Source organism: Chiloscyllium punctatum, chromosome 11 (assembly GCF_047496795.1).
Source record: "Chiloscyllium punctatum isolate Juve2018m chromosome 11, sChiPun1.3, whole genome shotgun sequence".
Taxonomy (NCBI): domain Eukaryota; kingdom Metazoa; phylum Chordata; class Chondrichthyes; order Orectolobiformes; family Hemiscylliidae; genus Chiloscyllium; species Chiloscyllium punctatum.
The window spans coordinates 91,838,611-91,861,668 of NC_092749.1; the positions used below are offsets into that span (position 1 = coordinate 91,838,611).

Below are 23,058 nucleotides of genomic sequence, written 5' to 3' on the forward strand. Positions count from 1 at the left end.
TAAAGATTTTGGACTGAACATCACTTGTAAACATTTCACTTACTTTGATTAACATAAACTTTTGCATTTGCTCAACCCATTCCAACAAGACGATGCTGGATTGCAATGCACCACAAAGGTATTTATGGCCTGTGTAAGGATTTCTCACTGTAACAAACAATAAGCAACTTAGTATGTTTTCCAGTCAAGACTGATGAGGAATGCAATTAATTACATGATAACTAGCAGAACAGGAATATAAAAAGTTAAACCCAGACAAATGTGAAGTAGTACATTTTGGAAGGAAACCACACAGTTCCATCTTCAGCTTTCATTTCCTCTCCAAAATACTGGAACATGTTGTCACCTGCAGATTTGATCCATTTTTCCCCCTGAAACTCCCTAGTTTGAATCCCTCCAATCAGGTCTCCATCCACGCCAAAGTACCAAAATCAAAAATGATACCCCACATGATTATGACAAAGGTAACTTTCCTTTTTCTCCATCTTAATTTATCAGCAATTCTGAAACAGTCAATAACTCCAGCTTCTTCTGCACTGCTGTTTCGCTTACCAAGACTGCTTAGAATATTTTATCTACCTAACCATAGCTGAAGAACCACTTGCATTCGTGCCCTACGGTCTGGCACTGCTACCTCTGGTGTCTTTCAAGAATTGAGCTTGGGTCCCTCCTATTTATGTACATGCTTATCATCCAAAAAGACCATTTACACATGCACACTGACAACATCCTACTTGTCTACCATTGCTTTACACAATACTGCTGTTAAATAACCAGGCTGCTTTTCTTACATTCAATACTGAAATAGCATAAATTTTCTCCAACCAAATATCCGAAAGACTGAAGTGATTGATTTTATTGTCGGTTTTAAAATTCGTTCCCTTGCAACTGACTCCTGGCGTTTCCCATGGTGGAACATAATGTAAACTTAAGGTCATCCAAACCTCGGCTCCCTATGACTTCAATTACACCAAATCACATTCATCGATCACCCTATGCTCACCAAGATCCTCTCAAACCAATACCATGATTTTTATATTCATAAAGTTTTCAAATCCTCCTATGGTCTGACCTGCCCCATCTTCAGCTCTACAATTCTCTAAGATATTTATCTTGCTTTGAAACTGGCTTCTTGCGCAACCCCAATTTTAATCTCTGTAGCACTACTGGTTTCACCTTCAGTTACCTAAGCCCATTTTAACAGAAATGCACTCCAATCACCTTTCCACCTCTTTCCTCCTTAAAAGCTACCTCTGACCAAGTCTCTGGTCATCTGACATTATGTGGCATAGGATCATTTTGTGTGTTTATAAATGTTCCCTCTGAAACACCCTCAGATGTTACATTATTACATTGAATGTGCTAAAAAAAGTGAGGTTTTTTTGTTGAATGGTTGTGAATTTTTGGAATTCTCTACCTCAAAGGGCGAGAGATGCTACTGAGATCAGAAGATTTTTAGGCATTAAAAGGTGTGTATAAGAGATAATGAGGATTGGACTGTAAAGTGGTGCCTTATTGATGATCATTAAGTGGTGGTGCAGTCTTGAAAAACCGTATGGTCTACTTCAGCTCTTACCTTTTACATTCTTGTTCTCGAATTGACTAAGACCCATACGTACGGAGATAATCAAGAAAACAGAAAATATTTCCTTACCTACACAACATTTTTGGCAGCCTTTTGTATCTGGAATTTTTGTAGATACAGCAAATTTCCTATAAAGTAAATTTAACAATCAGATGCCTAATTCATTTATCCTTTATGGTGTGTATTCATAATTAATCATAGTTCCAAGTCATTAGCAGATCAAGTCAGAGATCAACTTAGAATGATAACAGAAACAAGGTGCAATAATTGCTCATTCAGTACTTATGTAGGTTAAACTATATGATAATCTGGAAACAGTGAAGCTGTTGAGGGTGGTGGTGATGAGGTAAACTTGAATATCAGTGAAAACAAACGCAGTGCTTTCAGATGATGCCTCTAGGACACAACATGTAGATGTGAATAGGAAGGTCCAATGACAGATTCTCAGTGGGAACATCGGGATTAGTGGTGCAGAAGTTGGAACAAACCTATTACAAATGATACTCTGGCCAGAATTAGACAGATAAGAATGACATGAAAATGGGTCATGATTCTGAATTACATATGGATATAATAAACTTTTAAGTACAACAATTATTTTTAGAAGAAAGACATAAAAGCTGAGAGATGGCTGGGGTGTAAACTCAATGGCTGTTTAAAAGCCCTTAGTGTCAAAGGAGCTTCAGACAGCAACACTTCAGAAAGAGAGAGAGAGAGAGAGAGAGACATGAACTGAACTGTGATCTCCTGTGGGTTGCAACAGCAGGCACAATGAGTTGAAAAAAGTTAATTCTGAGCAAAAAGACATGTTATGTTTCATCTTCCCAGGAATACACAAGGAAGGAGGTTAAAAAATTATCTGCAACCCCTTGTCTGTGTGCAAATGAGCTGGCATGCTAGTGTGTCAATGTGCTAGTCTGTGGTTCAAATTCCACAGCTCTAAAATGTGTTCTAAAGGGGCACTGCTGCATATGCAGGTAACAGGAAATAAAGTCTCTGCTATAAAAAGTCATCAGCATAACCACTGTGGAAGGAAGCTGGTCAAACCCATTTCAGCTAATTTGCATGAACATGTCATATTTTGTTAGATAAGATTAGAATCCCTACAGTGTGGAAACAGGCCCTTCTGCCCAACAAGTCCACACCGACCCTCTGAAGAGTAACCCACCCAGACCCATTTGCCTCTGACTAATGCACCTAGCACTATGGGCAATTTAGCATGGCCAATTCACCTGACCTGCACATCTTTGGACTGTGGGAGGAAACCGGAGCACCCGGAGGAAACCCATGCAGACATGGGGAGAATGTGCAAACTCCACACAGACAGGTGCCCGAGGCTGGAATTGAACCTGGGTCCCTGGTGCTGTGAGGCAGCAGTGATAAACACTGAGCCACTGTGCCGCCCATCTCTTATATTTTCTTGCATTTAGTAACTAACAAACTCACTGTTTTTTAAACTCAGGAAAGCCTGGTTAAATTGGCTCGTTGCTTTAAAAACAAATATATTTGGGCTGGGAAGTTAGGCACATGGGATTTTTTCTTTCAATTAGCCTTGTTGTGGCCATTCAAGGGAGGGGATGAGTAAAGAAGAGGAGCCAGTACATCCCCCCCCACCAAAGAGCATAACCTTCTGGGAATATCCTATTTGGAATCAGAACTAACGCAGATTCTCATCCAGAGACCAGTCATAACAAGAATGGTGGCAGTTAAGTGCAATCTCATTCAACTGGACAACAGTGAAGATTTTGGAGGAGTTTGATGTGATCAACAGTGTCAAAGACTGCAGACAGGTTCAGAACAACAAGGGAGACGGTTCACTTTTGTCAACGTTACAGAGGATGTAATTTGTGATACTGATTAGCTATTTTGGTACTAGGGCAAAGGTGGAAACGTCAGGACTCCAAACACTAAAGGTCTGAGAAATACAGCTTTTTTCAAAATTGGAAAAGGTATACAATGATGTTCCCCAGGGAAACCTATAAGGACTGCTTTTAGAAGCCAATTAGGAATGGTGAACCGAATCCATTCCTTGTCCCACTTCTCCATTGGTTACAACAAAGTTCAAGTTTAGAGACAGGTAGAGAGGTGATACTACCAATTACAGTATACATATGTCAGACTGTATACAGACATAAGTCAGCCAAGTTTTAAGTAAAAAATGAAGAACCGGTTAATTGCAAACAAAAACTTATTCAAGCAAAGAGATAAAGATTAGTAACAAAGATTTAACATATAATTACCCTTCTTCTAAAATAATAAACACAATCTCCAAGATTAGAGAAAAAATAAAAACTCCAAAGAATATTATTTTAAAAGTATTTTAACATCAAGAAAAAAAACAATTACAGATGTTTGTATATTATTCAAACTTTGGTCAATGGCCAGTCATTTTGCACATGAACTACAGATAGTGGGGGCCTTATAGCTGACTTTCCTGCAGACAGTGCTGTAGATATTGAATTTGACTTTAGGAGAACTTTATTGCAGTGATGAGACCTTCTAGTAAGTTCCTATCTCTCATATTTTGAAGAGAGGCTGGATTTCAGAGAAAAGAGGGGGCAGAGCCTGATGTTCCAGGCAAGTTCTCCCTCTGAGTCACTGGACACAAAACTCTGCTTTCTCTACACAGATGCTGCCAGAATCTGCTCAGTTTTCCCATCAATTTCTGATTTTGTTTTTGATTTCCAGCACCTGCAATTCTTTGGTTTTTACATTCTCCCTCTGGATGTGTTAAAATTCACTAGCTTTATTATATGTTCAAACTGGGTCATGTGACCTCTGAAAGTTTTGTTAACACAGTGACTGCAGTTGAGAGCCATGTAGAAGGGAACCTCAATTATCTGAAAATCGGATTATCCGAAGGAGATCGCAAAGTCCCGATGGAAACATTACATCAAAGACGTGTTTCCAACAGTGATCACACCTTTTGTTTACAGTGATTAAACAGGCACTGTCTCCAAATGATTGACTGCCCACCCTCTCTCTCCCCACACTTTCCCTGGAATTCTACAGAGGGGTGGGGGCAGGCAGATGGGTTGGACCAGATTGAGGGTGGGGCCTTGCACGTTGTGTGCTGCTTGCAGTCTCCTGAACAGGGAGCAGACTTCAAAACCTCCGAGCCCCAGAGGAAAGGCACTTATTTGATTTTCCGAATAATCGATTATCTGAACGAAAAACTGCTGCCCATCACGTTCAGATAATTGAGTTTCCACTGTACTCTTTGCAAATGCAACATTTTATCCTTTTGCAGCTAGACTCTTTTGCTTCACAAAGTATGCTTTCCATGCTTTCTAAAATAATATTCCCGATAAGGGAAACAGACAATAAAAGTAGACCATTTAGCTTTCTGAGCCAATACCTCTATTCAATATGATCATGGCTCACCATCTGATGCAGTACCTATTTCCCACTCTTTCTCCAGATCCTTTGTTCCCCTTAGCCCTAAGAACTACATCTAACGGTTTCTTGAAAATATTCAATGTTTAGGCCCCAACTGCTTTCTGTGGCAAAGAATCCCACATGATCCCACTGGAGTTTGCACATTCTCCCCGTGTCTGCATGGGTTTCCTCCGGGTGCTCCGGTTTCCTCCCACAGTCCAAAGATGTGCAGGTCAGGTGAATTGGCCGTGCTAAATTGCCCGTAGTGTTAGGTAAGGAGTAAATGTAGGGGTATGGGTGGGTTGCGCTTCGGCGGGGCGGTGTGGACTTGTTGAGCCGAAGGGCCTGTTTCCACACTGTAAGTAATCTAATCTAATCTAATCTAATCTGTGGGTGAAGACATTTCTCATATCAGTCCTCAATGGCTTACCCCATACCTTTAAACTGTGATCCTGGTTCTGGACTCCCCAGTCATCAGGAAAATCCTTCTTTCGTTTACCCTGTTTAGCGTTGTTATAATTTTATATAAGAACCCCACTCATTCTTCTAAACTCTACTGAACATAGGACTAACTGATCTGGCCCCTCTTCATACATGATTCCTGGGATAGCAGGACTGGGTCTGGTCAACCTTCACTGCACTCCCTCCATTGCCAGAACATCCCTTCTCAGAAAAGGAGACCAAAACTCCACACAGTACTCCAGTCTGGTTTCACTAAGGACATCCCTGCTCCTGTCGTTGAATCCTCTTTCTATGGTGGCTGACATACTGTTTGTTTTCTTTATCACCTGCATGTTTACTTTCAGTACAAACACATCCAAATCTCACAGCACCTTCTCCCTTTGACAATCTATTTCCATTCAGACAATAATTTGCCCTCCTGTTTTTGCTACCTAAGTGGATAACCACAGGTTTATCCACATTATACTTCACCTGCTATGCATTTGCCCATGCACTCAACTTGTCCAAATCATATTGAAGTATCTCTCCATCTTCCTCCCAACTCACCCTTCCATGCAACTTTGTATCACCTACAAAGTTGGAGATATTACATTTTCCCTCAGCTAAGTCAATATTATATGTAACTGGGATCTAAGTACTGAATTCTACGGTACCTCACTAGTCACTGGCTGCCACTTGCAAAATGTCCCATTTATTGCCACACATTTGTTTCTTGCCTACCAAGCAATTATCAATCCATGTCCATACACTACCTCCAATCCCATGTATTGGAAATTTAAATGCTAATCTTTTATGTGGAAGCTTATCAACAGCGTTTTGAAAGACTAAATAAACCACATCCATTGGCGTCCCCTTATCTAGATGTAGATTATTAAACCCTGGGGATTTATCAGCCTTTTAATCTCATTAAATTCCCCAACAGCATTGCCCTTCTAATACTCATTTGCTTCAGATCCTCTTCTCACGAGAGTACACATTTCCCAACATTTTTGGGATGTTATTTAACTTTTGTTACGATAGAACCAAAGTATATATTTAATTGGTTTACCATCTCTTTGTTTCACATTGTGATTTTCTGTTTCTGACTGACAGGGATTTACATTTTATTAAGTGTTCACTAACTGAATGTTCACTAAGTGTTAACCAAACATTTTCTCTTCACATAGCTTTAGGAGCGTTTATAATCAGTTTGAATGTTCCCCCCAAGTTTACTCTCATACCATTGTAACATTGTTATATGAGAGAACATAAATATTTTTGAACAGATTCAAAGTCTACACTTGCATTGAGATCCTTATTCCAGTTAACACACTCAATAAAACTGATACCACACTGATTATTAGCTCTCCATACTCATACAACCATTCAGACCCATTTACTTTCAATCAATACATCCATCGTCTGCTTCCTTGTTCCACTACGTCTCAGGCATCCCTTTAGACCATATCCGATGGTAATACATATCTGCATTAAACCACTGCTTTTCCTTATATATAGTAACAACTTTGATATGAGGAAGAGGATACAATTTCAAAGTTTGCAGATGACACAACTTTGAAGTATAATGAGGACGACTGTGATAGACATAAAAAAAAGACAAGTTAGTAGAATAGATGACATATGAATAAATATAATACAGAGAAGGGATGCACAGGCTAGGAGGGTTAGCAATGGTAAATGCAGGTGTATGGGGATAGGGTAAGGGGTTGGGTCTGGGTGAGGGGGTCTTTGGAGGGACAACGCAGACTTAATTGGCCAAATGGCCTTTTCTGCAGTGTAGGGGTTCTGTGACTATGTGCCAAATGATATACTCTGGTAGGAAGAATGAAGACAGGCATACTGGATCCTGGACTTTGTAATTAAAAGCAAGTAATACAAAAGCAAGGAAGGATTATTTTTCATAAAGGTTTCAACTACAACATTGTATCGAATTCTGGGCACTACATTTTAAGAATGATGAGAAGACTTTAGAGAAGGTGCAGGATGGAGGAAAGTGGTTTCAGGGATGTGGATAATATCCTATTTATATCAGTAAACTGATATAATGAAGTTGTTCTTCTTGAGAAGGTTGAGAGGAGTTTGACACAATGATCAAAATCATAAGGGGTCCAAAGAAATTAGATAGAGAAAAAAAACGCTCTCCTCGACAGTACGATCAGAATACAGAAGACACAGAATCAAACAGCACGTAAACAGATCCTTTGGTCCAAGTCATCCATCCTGACCAGGATCCTAAACCCTACCAACCCCATTTGCCAGCAATTGGCCCATATCGCTCTAAATTTCTCCTATTCATATACCCATGCAGGCACCTTTTAAATGTTCAAATTGTACCCACCTCCACTAATAGCTAGTTCCAAATGCGCCCCACCCTCTGCATGAAAATGTTGTCCCATATCTGCAAATTTACCAAATCCCCTGTATTCACATCCAAACCATTTATATAAATGACAAAAAGCAGCGGACCCAACACTGATCTTCATGACATACTGCCGGTCACAGGCCTTCAGTCAAAAAAACCCCCTCTACCACCAACCTCTGTCTCCTACCTTCAAGTTAATTTTATCTCCAATTGGCTAGCTCCCCCGGATTCCATGTGATCTAACCTTGCTGTCCAGTCTACTATGCGGAACCTTGTTGAAAGTCAACACAGACGTCAGTCAAAAGGTTCCAGACCAAAAGTATTTGGTTAAAACTGTGAAAGGGTTAGTTGAAGCTGAGAAAGTATAAGCTCAGTGGCATGAAGACTCCAGGTTTAGATGTCATTTTGTTGAGACTGGATATTTAAATCACAGTGAAACGAAGCCCTAAACATGTGAACAGGCAGGAATTTCTCTCTGATATAAGAACTTTAAAAGTGTGTTTTAGGATTATCGGTATTGTATTTTGTTTAAAATATTTAATCTGTGTAAATAGTTTGGTTTATTCTATCTTACCTTCATTCCTTTAGTGCTATGAATTGCTAAACCTAGAGCTGCAGCTTTGCATCTTTATGTTTCAGTGAAAGGCCACCTGTTTCAAACTAAGAAACAACAGAATATGATCTATCAAGCCAGCTTTCAGTCTGGGGTCTGACTTGTCCAGTAATAACATCAGCTGTAATCACAACACAATGGCAATGGTCTACACTGAATACAATATGTTCTGAAAAACCCTGTCAGAGTTCCTTAGACAGCACCTTCCAAACCCACAATCGCTTCCATCAAGAAGGACAAGAGCATCAGATACATAGGAACATCACCCTCTGCAAGTTCATCTCCAAGTCACTCACCGTCCTGACTTGGAAATATATCATCATTCCTTCAGTATCACTGAGACAACATCCTGAAATTCCCTTTCTAATAACATTGTGTATTACCTACTGCAATGGTTCAAGGCAGCAGCTCACCACCATCTTCTCAAGAGGCAACTACACATGGGTAATAAATGCTGAGTTTTCCTGCCATTTGCATGTCCAGTAAGTGAATGAAAACAACTCCTTGGGGTTTAAGTAGCATCTGGTGAATCCATCCACTTTCCTTGTGGCCTTGGTTTTTCCTCCTCAGTTTTAACTAAGCGGACAGACCAACCAGGTGGACCATAAGAAGGTTTAATGCTGTGTCAATCCCAAACTCATTCCACTGGCGTACTCTCCCCACAGTTCAGTAGCTGAAGTATTTGTCTGAATGCTTTCACAAATAAAAGATTCAAGAGTCTCTGAGCCAACCACTCCCCAAGCCATTCTATTGATTTCATTTGCATCGTCTCTTGAGCATAAGACTAGCTCGTCACTATCTGAGAACTACTCCACCGGAACAAATCCTCAAATCAAATGAGAGGAGCTCGCCCCAGTAACTATAACACCAACCTACTCACTGAGCCCCCTCAATAAGGAAAAGCTATGGTGTCAATGTCACTGGACTGGTCATCCAGAAGTAAGGCTTTGGCTTTGAATCTAGAATAAAGAGTAACGGTATAACTACTGGGTAAACTGTCGTAAAAAAAGACACCTGTTTTACCAATGCCCCCAGGGTCAGAAATCTGCCATCCTGACCCAGTCTGACTCCTGATAAACAGTTGGGCTGTTTCTGGTTGGATGGTTGCCCAGTTTTGAGTCACCAGATCTGTTCTGAATATAGCCAGTTTTTTCAAAAACTTTTGTGGGATGTGGATGTCGTTGGCTGGCCAGCATTTATTGTCTGTTCCTAGTTGCCTTTGAGAAGGTGGTGGTGAGCTGCCTTCTTGGACTGCTACAGGTTGACGCACAATGCCATTATGGAGAGAATTCCAGGAATTCGACCCAGCGACAGTCAAGGAATGATGATATATTTCAAAGTCAGGATGGTGAGTGGTTTGGAGGGGAACAAGGAGGTAGGGGTAGTTCCATGTATCTGCTGCCCTTGTTCTTCTAAATGGAAATGGTCATGGGTTTGGAAGGTGCTATCTGACCTCACCTCTAGAATTTAGTTCTTTTGTCCGTGTTTGAAATAAGGCTGTAATGGGATCAGGAGCTGAGTGGCCCTGGAGGAACCCAAACTGGGCATCACTGAGCAGGTTATTGCTGAGCAGGTGCTGCTTGATAGCACTACTGATGAAACCTTCCATCACTTTATTGATGATCGACAGTGGGGCAGTAATTGGTTGGGTTCGATTTGTTCTGCTTTTTACATACATTCAAGAAGCACCTGGATGAATACATGAATAGGGAGGAAATAGAGGGATACGGATCCGACAAGTGAAGACAGTTTTACTGTGGAAGGGCGAATTATGGCAGCATAAGCTTGGCGGGCAAAAGGACCTGTGTCTGTGCTGTACTGTTTGTTGTTCTTTAGCATACTTGGGCAATTTTCCACATTGTCAGATAGATGTCAGTATTATAACTATACTGAAACAGTTAGGCTGGAGGAGCAGCAAGTTCTGGAGCATGTCTTCAATACTATTGCTAGAATGTTGCCAGAACCCACAGCTTTTGCAGTATCCAGTTCCTCCAACTGTTTCTTGGTATCATGTGGAGTGAATCAAATTGGCTGAAGACTGGTACCTGTAATAGTGGGGACCACTGGAGGAGGTTGAGATAGATCATTCTTTCTGCACTTGTGGCTGAAGATTGCTGCAAAAGCTTCAGCCTTATCTTTTACACTGATGTGCTCTTCACTTCCATCACTGAGGAGGGGATATTTGTGCAGCTTCCTCCTCCGGTGTGTGTTTAGTTGTCCACCACCATTCACGACTGGATGTGGAAGGACTGTACAGCTAAGACCTTATTGATTGATTGTGGGATCATTTAGCTCTGTCTATCACGTGTTCCTTATGCTGTTTGGTATGCAATTAGCTTGGCACAGTGATAGCACAAGATCGCACAAGGGAGGTTATACCTCAATGTGAATACAAGCTTTCCGCTCCACAATAGTCATTCTTACTGATACTATCATCAACAGATGCATATGCAACTAGTGGGTTGGTAAGGTCCTTCTTGTCAGGTCCTTCATCACCTAGGACAGGGTCCCCAAAGTGGCACGTGGGTCCTTTACAACTTGGCCAGTTTGGTCACTGATGATGATACCGAGCTTTGTTAAATCTTAAATGCTTTGAGGGCTCCCATCCCTGCCACCCTTTCAGGCAGTGAGTTCTAAACACCCACCACTCTCTGAGAGGGAAAAAAAAAGATTTTCTTCAAATCCCCTCGATTCCTGCTCTTTAAAACCACACCTTTGGTAACTGACCCCTCTGTCAATGGATAGACCCTGCCGTCTACTCTGTCTATGCCCCTCAACTTTGTGGACTTCAATCAGATCTCTGTTCAAAAAGGAAAACCCCCATTCTCTTGTGTCTCTGCCTGTGCGTGGGCAGGTGCACTTCTGTGCTTGGGCGGACACGCAGGAAGTTTTAAAAGTTTTAAATTAATTAGCAAAACAATCAAAGGATCTGGATGTAGGTTTGCTTGCTGAGGTCAACGAGCAAACACACCCAGAACTTCAACCTGAGCTTCGTATTTTCTCAAAACTCGCTAACAATCAAAGGGTAACATAAGGAAATAATTATTTTTATGCAAAAACAATTTGGAATTTACTGTCTGGAAGAGGGTTAAAAGCACATTCATTTGTGCTTTACAAAAGAGAACTAAGTAGATCCAGGAAGGTGAACATTACCAAGGCTACTGGCAAACAGCTCTTTCAGACAGCTAGCAATAATAACTTACATGGGATCCAAGAAGAAGGAAAGATGGGTAATCTAATGTATTAGTGGGATTTCGCTCTTAATTCTTTCATGGGATATGGATATTGCCAGCATCTGTTGCCTATCATTAATAATCATTGAATTCTGTGGCCCACTAAGCCATTTCAGAACACAGTTAAGAGCCAACTACAATGTTGAGAGTCTGGATTCACTTATATACCAAACTGGGTAGAACATGGAATATCGAACTATACAGCGCAGGACAGGTCCTTTGGCCCTCGATGTTGTGCTGACCTGTGAACTAGTCTCAGCTCGTCCCCTACACTATCGCCATCATCATCCATGTACTTATCCAAGGATTGTTTAAATCTCCCTAATGTGGCTGAGTTAACTACATTGGCAGGCAGGGCATTCCACACCCTTACCACTGTCTGAGTAAAGAACCTGCCTCTGACATCTGTCTTAAATCTATCACCCCTCAATTTACAGTTATGCCTGCTCGTACAAGCTGACATCATCATCCTAGGAATGATTTCACTGTCTACCCTATCTAATCCTCTGATCATCTTGTATGTCTCTATCAAATCCCCTCTGAGCCTTCTTCTTTCCAATGAGAACAGATCCAAGTCTCTCAGCCTTTCCTCATAAGACCTTCCCTCCAGACCAGGAAACATCCTGGTAAATCTCCTCTGCACCTTTTCCAATGCTTCCACATCCTTCCCAAAATATGGCGATCAGAACCGTACACAATATACCACAAGTGTGGCCGCAGTAGCGTTTTGTATAGTTGCAGCATGATATTGCGGCTCCGGAACGCAATCCCTCTACGAATGAAACTTAACACACCATATGCCTTCTTAACAGCACTATCCACCTGGGTGGCAACTTTCAGGGATCTATGTACATGGACTCCAAGATCCCTCTGCACACCCACACTACCAAGAATCTTTCCATTGATTCAGTACTCTGCCTTCCTGTTATTCTTTCCAAAGTACATCACCTCACATTTAGCTGTATGGAACTCCATTTGCCACCTCTCACCCCAATTCTGCAGTTTATCCAAGTCCCCTGCACGGGCGGCACGGTGGCACAGTGGTTAGCACTGCTGCCTCACAGCGCCAGAGACCCGGGTTCAATTCCCGCCTCAGGCGACTGACTGTGTGGAGTTTGCACGTTCTCCCCGTGTCTGCGTGGGTTTCCTCCGGGTGCTCCGGTTTCCTCCCACAGTCCAAAGATGTGCAGGTCAGGTGAATTGGCCATGCTAAATTGCCCGTAGTGTTAGGTAAGGGGTAGATGTAGATGTAGATATAGGGGTATGGGTGGGTTACGCTTCGGCGGGGCGGTGTGGACTTGTTGGGTCGAAGGGCCTGTTTCCACACTGTAAGTAATCTAATCTAATCTAATCTAACCTGTCACATTCTTCCAAACTATCCACTACTCCACCGACTTTAGTGTCATCTGCAAATTTACTAATCCACCCACCCTATGCCTGCGTCTAAGTCATTTATAAAAATGACAAACACCAGTGATCCCAAACAGATCCTTGTGACACACCACTAGTAACTGGACTCCAGGCTCAATATTTTCCATCAACCACCACTCGCTGCCTTCTTTCAGGAAGCCAGTTTCTTATCCAAACTGCTAAATCACCCTCAATTCCATGCCTCTGCACTTTCTCCAACAGCCTACCATGTGGAACCTTATCAAAGGCTTTACTGAAGTCCACGTATACCATGTCAACTGCCCTACCCTCACCTACATGCTTAGTCACCTTCTCAAAAACTCAATGAAGTTTGTGAGACACGACCTGCCCTTGACGAAACCATGTTGACTATCTGAAATCAACATGTTGCTTGCTAGATGATTATAAATCTTATTTCTTATAATCCTTTTCAAAACCTTTCCTACAACAGAAGTAAGCCTCACTGGTCTATAATTACCTGGGTCATCCCTACTGCCCTTCTTGAACAAGGGTAATGATCAGCATTTATAATAGTGATAATTCTCATGGACATCAATACTGATATGAGTAGTCAATTCCATCTCGTATTAATTAAATTTAAATCCAGTTACAGCAACGGTGGGATTGAACCCAGAACATTAGCCTTGGCCTCTTGATTGACATTGACAATACCAAAATGTATCATCTCCCTTTGACATGGATTGAATGAACAGGAGATGGGCTTAACGGAAGAGAGTGAATGCCTTATTTTTATTATTATTGAGTGTGTTTACTTGACTGTTTAGGAAAGATCCAATTTTAGCAATTCTAATCACCAAAACATCCTGGAGCATTATTCCAACAACCTTGATTTCAAAATTAAAACAAAATTAACACTGAAGCTATTGAATAACTCAACCATGTACGTACATTTGCATTTGACTTCAATAGCAGCCAATTTCTGACTGTACCCATAACTCTTTTGAGTATGAAAGAATCTTCTCTTACCTTGGAAGTATTCTGTCAGGAAGTCTATATGCAGGAATAGATACAGGCAATTTTTGCATTTGTCTGGCGTACTCAAAAAGACCCAACAAATTATGAGAGTACAGTTGGGAAGCTTTTCCTAAAATAAAAGTAAAAGAAAAATACTGTTCAAGCATAGCATAGACTTTAAAAAAATCAAATATCATCCACTCATTTCCTCAGATGACTAGACATAACTTGATAAGGAATTCTTGGTTTATGTATTTATTTTTGAATTAATTTCATTTACTCACTGACCCTGGTGATTTTCAACGATTATGTGGAGTAGGAGGTAGATTTTTCATCTTGGTCATTTGGAAGTACAGTTAGATGCAACTGTTCAAAATGCAAGAGTGTTTCCAAAATAGTATAAAGGTAGGGATGTCGGGTCTTTGATGCAGTACAATGAAAATGCAAAGGTACAAGCTCAAACAGAACGATGGGTTGGAAAGGAACTTACAGGTGATAGATTTCCTTGTAGATTCTTGTTAGCAGAGATGCAGAGGATAAGATGTCAAGAAAGCCAGGTGTGATCTTAAATTGATCGCGTATAAATATAAAAGTTATCATAAGATACATCACTGTGTAGATGCACGCAAAGTGACCCGGGCAGGGGCATGCAAGTCAGTAGTGTCCCTGAGCTCCAAACAAAGTCCTTAAGGAGCTGAAGTGATCTGAGAGTTGGTCACATCCCACTCAAAAGAATTGGACTAATAAACCTAATGTGATTATTTTACATGACTTCTATAATTGGTACACAAAGAAAACTGCCATTGAAATATTCAGGCTGGATTAAACTAAAATGTTCCTGAAATGAAAAGCCAGAAACAGATTCCCCACCCCTTACAGTCTCCTAATTATGAACATTTTAAAAACCTATTCCAGCCTGTCAAGATATTTGCACTTCTTCAATTCTGGCCACTCGCTGATTCAGATTTTAGCTGCTCTATCTTTTGTGGCAGTGCAATCAGTGATGCTCTGGAAGGTGGTCATCTGCTCTCTTTGCCATTCCACTTATTTACAATATTTAGTGTAGGAACATTTCCATCTTGATCTGGTTTGGCCAACATGTGACTCCAGACCAACAACAATGTTGGCTTTACCTGCTCTCTGAAAAAGCTAGCAAGCAACTCAGTTGTATCAACCATTAGAAAGTCTCAAAACATCAATGAAACCCAATAGACTGGCATCAATTAAGGCACTGGAAATGACAACAGCAAACACAGCCCGATTGAACCTGCAAAGTCCCTACTAATTGGGGTCTACATTGGGAGAACTGTCTAACAAACTAGTCAAGTAACAGCCTGGCTCATGGAATCATACATAATCCCTGGTATGTCCTGTTTTACCAGCATGACAGATCCTGCAGAGCCTACGGCACGGTGATGTACAGGTGGTAGGGATATATCCTGGAAGCCCTCAACATTGATTCCAAGCACCATTAAGTCTCATGGCCTCAGGTCAAACTTGGGGAAGAAAACCTCTTGCTGATTATCACTCACTCTCCAACTTCAGTTTACAAATCTGTACTCCTCCACATTGAATGTCACTTGGACGAAGGATGGAGGACGCACTCTGGGCAGGGACTTCAATGTCCACCACCAGCAAGAGTGGTTCAGCAGCAGCACCACCACTGATCAAGAATCCATTAGCTCAGTTAGCTGGATGGCTGACTTGCAATGCAGAATGACGCCAACAAAATGGGTTCAATTCCTACACTGAGGTCCCAGCTGAGGTTATCACTTCTTGACATTTCCCCTTGCCTGAGGTGTGGTGACTCTCATATTAAGAGAAAGTGAGGACTGCAGATCCTGAAGAAGGGCTTATGCCCGAAACGTCGATTCTCCTGCTCCTTGGATGCTGCCTGACCTGCTGCGCTTTTCCAGCAACACATTTTTCAGCTCTGACTCTCATATTAAACCATCATCAGTAGTTTCTCTCTAGTGACAGAGCAGACCAGATAATGGTGGCTTTACCTTACAGACTGAGCTAGTAAAGTACTAAATGAGATAGCTGCTTGACTGAAACTGTGGCAAGTGATGAGAGAGAGCAAGCTACGGGAAAAATAAAAACTTGACCTCATCCTCACCAATCTGTCTGCTACAGAAACATCTGTCCATGATAGTATTGATCAGTGTGGCCACAGCAAAGCTCTTGTAGATGCAATGTCCCGCATTCATATTGAGAATACCTTCCATTGTGCTGTGGCACAATCACAATGCTAAATGGAACAGACTTTGAATAGGTCCTCCAAATAAGGACTGGGCATTAGCCCAATCTATAACCTCATGACCTGGAATATCCCCACTCTAAATCATCATCAAGCCTGGGGATCAACACTGGATCATAGAAGAGTGCAGGAGGGCATGCCAGCTAGTTTTAGGCAAACCCAAAAATGAGGTATCAACCTGAAGCCATAAAACAGGACCACTTGCATGCTGAACAGCAGAAGCAGTAAGTGACAGACAGAGCTAAGAAGAAATCCTACAACCATCAGATCAGATCTACGCTTTGCAGTTTTGTTACATCCAGTCATGAATGGTGGTGGACAATTAAACAACTCACTGGAGGAGGCTGCTCCACATATATCCCCATCCCCAATGATGGGGGAGCTCAGCATATTAGTGCAAAAGATTTGGAACAATCTTCAGCCTCAAGTGTCAAGTGGATGATCTATCTTGGCCTCTTCCAAAGGTCCCCAACATCACAGACGCCATCCTTCAGCCAATTCGATTCACTCCATGACATCAAGAAATTGTTAGGAGACACTGCACACTGCAAAAGATGTGGGCCCTGACAACATTCTGGCAATAATACCAAAGACTTGTACTCCAGAACTTGCCACACCCTTAGCCAAGATGTTCTAGTACAGCTCAAGCACTGGCAAAGACCAGACAACGTAGAAAATTGTCCAGATACATCCTATACACAGAGAACAGGACAAATTTAACTTAGCCAATTACTGTCTCATTAGTCTATTCTCAATCATTAGTGTGGAAAGTGTCTTCAACAGTGGTAAAAGGCAGTACCTGCTCAGCAGTAATCTGCTCACTTTGGGTTCCAGTTTACATTCTATAAGGGTCACCTGGTTCCTGATCTCATCACAGGCTTAATTCAAATGTGGACAAAAAAGACGAATCCCAGAGGTGGTCAGAGTTAAAGCTCTTAAAATCAAGTCTGCATTTGTGGCATCAAGGAACCCTAACAAATCTTAAATCAAGGGGAGTCACGAGAATAGGGTTCAGTAACTGTCAGAGGTCAGTTAGCTCAGTCCCAGAGCATCGCTGCCCCTATCTTGTCACCTTTATTGGTCTATGCAAAAATACACCAAGGTCCCTTTACTCCTGCATCCCCTTTAGAATTGCACGCATTATTTTGTCTTGTCTTTCAATGCTCTTCCTACCTATGTGCATCACCTTACACTTCTCTGCATTGAAGCTAACTTGACGTGGACACGCCCACTCTATTAACTGGTTTATGTCCTTTTGGAAGTCCACACTTTCCTCACAATTTTTTTCCAAGTTTCACATCATCTGAAAACTTTGAAACTATCACTGCACATCCAGGTCATTAATATATATCAGGAAAATCAAAGATACCAATACTAATTCCTGGGTAGTAAACTATAAACCTTCCTCCAGCCCAAAAGATATCCACTGACCATGACTCTGTTTCCTAACACTCAGCCAATTTTATGTCCATGTTGCTACTGTCCCTTTTATACCATGATCTACAAATTTCGTCACACATCTGTTGTGCTTCATCATATCAAATGCCTACTGGAAATCCACGCGTACCACATCAACATAGCCCTCATCAAGCCCTTCTATTACCTCTTCAAAACACTCAGCAAATTAAACAAATATGATTTTCTCTCTAGAAATCTAAACTAGCTCTGCCTCAGCAATCCACCTTTTCCCATGAGATTAATGATTCTCTCTTAAATAATTGCTTCCAGAAGCTTCCCCATCAAAGCTAAATTAATTAGTCTGCAATTGTTGGGCGATTCTTTACAACATTTTTAAAGTAAGGCCATAATGTTCACAATTCTCCAAGCTTCAGGCACCTCCCCCAAGTCCAAGGATGCATGAAAGATTATAGTCAGTGTCCCTGCAACTTTCACTCTCACTTCCTTCAAAATCCTTGTATGCATCTCACCCAGTCCTGGTGCCTTGTCAACTTTAAGGGCCAGTCTATCCAATCATAGAATATCACAGAATCATAGAATCCCTACAGCGTGGAAACTGAGCCTACGGCACAACAAGGCCACACAGACCTCCGAAGAGTAACCTACCAAGAATCAATCCCCTACTACTCTACATTTACCCCAGACGAATGCACCTAACCTACATGTCCCTGAACACTATGGGCAATTTAGCATGGCCAATTTACCTAACTTGCATATCTTTAGGATGTGGGAGGACACCAGAGCACCTGGAGGAAACCCATGCAGACAGAGGGAGAATATGCAAACTCACACAGATGGTTGTCTGAAGCGGAAATCAAACCTGGGTTCCGGGCACTGTGAGGCAACAGTACTAAACACTGAGCCACCATGCTGCCCCTAAAGCTTCTTCCTTATGAATATTGAACCACTCTAGTGACAGAGTTTCCTGCTCATGGCCTTAGCAGCACCTCTCTCTTTGGTGAAGATAAACGCAATGTATTAAATTAATACCTCAGTCACGCTCCTGCTGAATGTGTAAATCAATTTATCGTCCTTGAATCGGCCCAACATCCCCTTTAACCACTTTCTCACTATTTATATGTCTACAGAAAACTTTGGGACACTGAAAAATGTTAGGTGTTAAACTTTTCTCATAATTCTTTTTTGTTTCTCATTTCCTTTTTCATCTCCCCACTAAACCTTCAATATTTCTCTTGGTTCTCAACTGTATTTTCTATCTTATATTTCTGTCATAAGCATACCTTTTCTTTCTAAAATTAATTTCCACCTCCTTTTTTTGTTAAGGGGGTGTTTATGGGGATGTTGCAAGTATTTGGAACAGCAAAATTAAGTTGAGATAGATTCAACTGGGTTTTCAGATAAATTATGTTACCCTATATTCTGTTAGTGTATAAATAACTTCTCGTTTGTTTAAAATCGAGTGGTTGGGCAAGCTGCATTACTCCTGGAATATCCACCTTACACCTACTTAAAACAATTAGAAAAGTTAGGGTCTGGGTTACCTTCTTGAAATGTTTTGAAGTGGTCTTTCTTGGTCCGTAACAGCACATCCCAGGCACTTACAACCCACGGTGCAAAAAAGCTGCCTCTTGCATTTCCTTTGCCCTGACCTTCCTTCATCTTAAATCTATGTCCCCAAGTAACTGACATTTCTACGCTGGGAAGACGACTCTGACCATCCCTTCTACCCATGCCTCTATGGTTTTGTAGACTTCTATTAGGTTTCCCATCATCCTTTGACATTCAAATGAAAACAAACCAATTTGTCCAATCTTTCCTTATAGCTAATACACTCCAAACTCGGCAACATCCTGATAAACCGTTTCAGTACCTGCTCCGAAGCCTCCACATTCTTCTGGTAGTATGGTGACCAGACCAAATATGGTTAGCTGAAGTTCCATAACAGCTGCAACATACTTTGCCAACTTTTATACTCTACAGCCCAACCAATGAAGGTAAGCATGCCATATGCCTTTGTACCACCTTGTCCACTTGTGTTGCTACTTTCAGTAAAGTGTAGACTTCTACATCTAGATCCCATTGCATGTTGATGCTACTAAGGATTCTGCCATTTACTGTATCTATATCTTGACTTTACCTGTATCATCAGCTCTTGGAAGACAGTCCATTGTTCAGCTACTGTTATTTCCGCCAACTTCTTGTTCCAGTCATTCCCACACAGCAATGTACTTGCCCAATTGATTTTTCTTACCCTGGACTGTTACATGTCATTCTCTACCACCATTCTGAACCTTATGATACAATGATCACTCTCTCCTGAATGTTCGATAACTGGCACTTGATCCACTAGACTCATCTCATTTCCAAGGGCCTAGTCCAATTATGTATTCTTTCTTCTTGTTGGAAATATATTGCTATCAGAAACTCTCCTGCAGACAATCCAAGAACACTTAGCCCTCACTATTCCATAAACTAAAAATACAGGGTGTATGTTTGGGCAATTGAAGTCCCCTATTATAACTACTCTATAATGTTTGTATTTCTCTGTAATTCCTCTACAGATTTGACCCTCTACGTTCCTTCCACTAATTGGCAGTCAATAGACTATACCTAACAACGTCATTGTTAGTTCGAGCCAAATTGATTCTGTGCTTGAGCACTCTGAGACATGCTCTTTCTCCAGCATTGCGATGTCCTCATTAACAAATACTGCTATCCCTCCTGCATTGCCTGCTTTTCTATGACTTCTGAATATCTTGTACCCAGAAATATTTAAGACTCAGTCGTGTCCTTCATTGAGCCAAGACTCCATTATCACCAAAATATCAAAATTCCATATGGAAATCTATACCTGTAACACCTCAATCTTATTTATTATCCTGCATGTATGTGAATACATGGTAAATAGTATAGTAAATAAGATTTAAAACTCAATTTGATTTTCCTTACTTTGATTTCACCTGACTAGCTAATGACCGTGCAACTGCTAGTTGTGTCTCTAAGTATATCTTATGAACCCTGGTCTTCTCCTCTACAATTCTCCCTTGGTCCCAACACCCCTGCCAAACTATTTTAAAGTTTTTAAAAATGTGTTGCTGGAAAAGCGCAGCAGGTCAGGCAGCATCAAAGGAACAGGAGGATTGACATTTCGGGCATCAGCCCTTCTTCCTCATTCCTGAAGAAAGGCTTATGCCTGAAACGTCGATTCTCCTGTTCCTTCGATGCTGCCTGACCTGCTGCGCTTTTCCAGCAACACATTTTTAAGCTCTGATCTCCAGCATCTGCAGTCCTCACTTTCTCCTATTTTTAAGTTTTCCCAACAGCATGAGCAACATGCCTTACAAGGAACAAAGTCCCAGCTCTGTTCAGGTGCAACACATTTGGTTTGTACAGATGCCATCTTTTCTAGAGCCAATCTTAGCACCCCAGGAATCTAGAACTCTCCCTCGTGTATCATCTTTCCATCTTCGCATTCATCTGCCTTATGCTCCTATTTCTGTACTCACTTGCTCATTGCAGAAAGTAATCTGGAGATTGATAAAATGATTTTTTTTGATGAAGTAACAGAGATGGTTGTTGAAGGGAATGCAACAGATTTGTTGAAATGCATTTTCAGATGTGTTGGACAAAACACCAAATGAAAGATTAGTTAACAAAAAGGTGTTGCTCATGGAATAGGAAGGAGAATATCAGCTTGGACAAAAAAATTACACAAGAACAGAAAACAACACATCATGGTAAATGGTCTTTTTCTAGATCAGTATTAGTAGATAGATAATGCTTCTCAAAGGTTAGTGCCACGACCATTACTACTTTCAATAATATGTACATGTAAAATAACTAGATCTATATATATTAAAAATATCAATTGCTGATAATATCAAATGTAGAAATGCTGCCAGTGAGGATGAGATTAATTGCAACGGTACATAAATGGGTTGGCAGAATGGGAAGATTAAGTGCAGATAGAATTTAATACAGAGGAATCTCTATTATCCAAACATCAATTACACAGAACAGTGAAGCTGAAGGAGACGTCATACATAATTCATCATGCAATTATGAATTGTGTGCAGGGACAGAGAGACTTGGGGACTCATGTACACAGATCTCTTAAGGTGGTGGGATATATAGAGAGAATAATTAGCAAAGCTTATGGGGACCTTAGGTTTCATGTATGAAAGTATCAAACAAATATGTTGAACCTTCATAAATCTCTGTTTAGGACACAAACAGTGTATTACATCATATTCTGATCATTACACTTGAGGAAGAATATGAATGCGCTTGAGATACTGCAGGGAAAATTTAAAAAACAGTTCCAGGAATTTTACCCACAAGATTAGGTTGAAGTAGCTGGGTAATGCTACTTTGAAGAAGGCAGTTGAGAGGCAATTAGATAGAGGTGTACAAGATTATAACAGATAAGATAGGCTAGATAGTGGAAAGTTGTTCCCACTTACTGTTGGTATAAGGACCACGGGCACAGATTTAATATTCTGAATAAGAGATATAGTGAAGAGGATGAAGACTTTCTTTCTAGGCACTGAGTTGTGATGACTTTGAATTCATGGCTACAAAGATGGTTTAAGCCAAAATGATCAAATTATTTGAAAAGGAAATTGAAAAGGCACTTTGGAAAATTAACTTGCAGGGCTATAGGGATAGAAGGGAGGAATGGGGCTAAAAGGGTTACTCTACATAGAGACAGCCATCATGCACTCAATGGGTCAAATGACCTCCTCCTGGTCCCATAACAACTATAACATACTATTGCTTTAAGAGCTAATCTTGTAAAATACTACACAAGTTGTATAAAGCTCTATATATGTTGCAAAGAAACATTTCTGTCTCTCATTTGAAAGAGCTGTTGAAGTGGTTTACATGATTTCAGATATCAAGAAGTTGTACAAAACTTACCAGATATTGAAAGCAATGCATTGTTCATTACATACAGCCATGTACACCTCCTTTGGACTAGCTAAAATAAAAACAAACATATTGAGCAGTTTAGAGCTTAAGCTGAAAAGATATACTCCTCCCCTCAGAAAGTCAAGCTAATTTGTTTGATCTATTTGAATACACAACTTAATTTTCAAGTAGGATTCTAGGAAGTACATCAGCAAGATACTTTTCACTGATCTAAGGAGGAATTAAATGTTAAGCATTGCTTAGAATAAAAGAAACTAAAAAAAATGAAGCTTACCTGCTCCATTGATGTTTCATGTAATTCATTAAGGTTTAAAGTGTAAATGCCTTCTTCAGCACCAAATATAAGGTACTGATCTAAAGAAAGTAAATAACTAAATTAGAATGCAAAAGGACAAAAAATTCTAATTTTTTAGTTCCAGAAATAACAAT

General features: G+C 40.8%; 1 protein-coding gene across 7 annotated transcripts in view; it reads right to left on the reverse strand.

The window, feature by feature from the left end:
* Positions 1 to 23,058, reverse strand: part of LOC140483193 (mitogen-activated protein kinase kinase kinase kinase 3) — a 308,564-nt gene that overhangs the window by 18,387 nt on the left and 267,119 nt on the right. For all 7 annotated transcript variants that reach the window (XM_072581251.1, XM_072581249.1, XM_072581248.1 and 4 more), the window contains 5 exons: positions 22,904 to 22,983; positions 22,618 to 22,678; positions 14,031 to 14,148; positions 1,655 to 1,713; positions 44 to 147 (listed from right to left, as the gene is read on the reverse strand). In XM_072581251.1, coding sequence (XP_072437352.1) covers positions 44 to 147; positions 1,655 to 1,713; positions 14,031 to 14,148; positions 22,618 to 22,678; positions 22,904 to 22,983 — 422 coding nt within the window. The remainder of the gene's footprint in view (positions 1 to 43; positions 148 to 1,654; positions 1,714 to 14,030; positions 14,149 to 22,617; positions 22,679 to 22,903; positions 22,984 to 23,058) is intronic.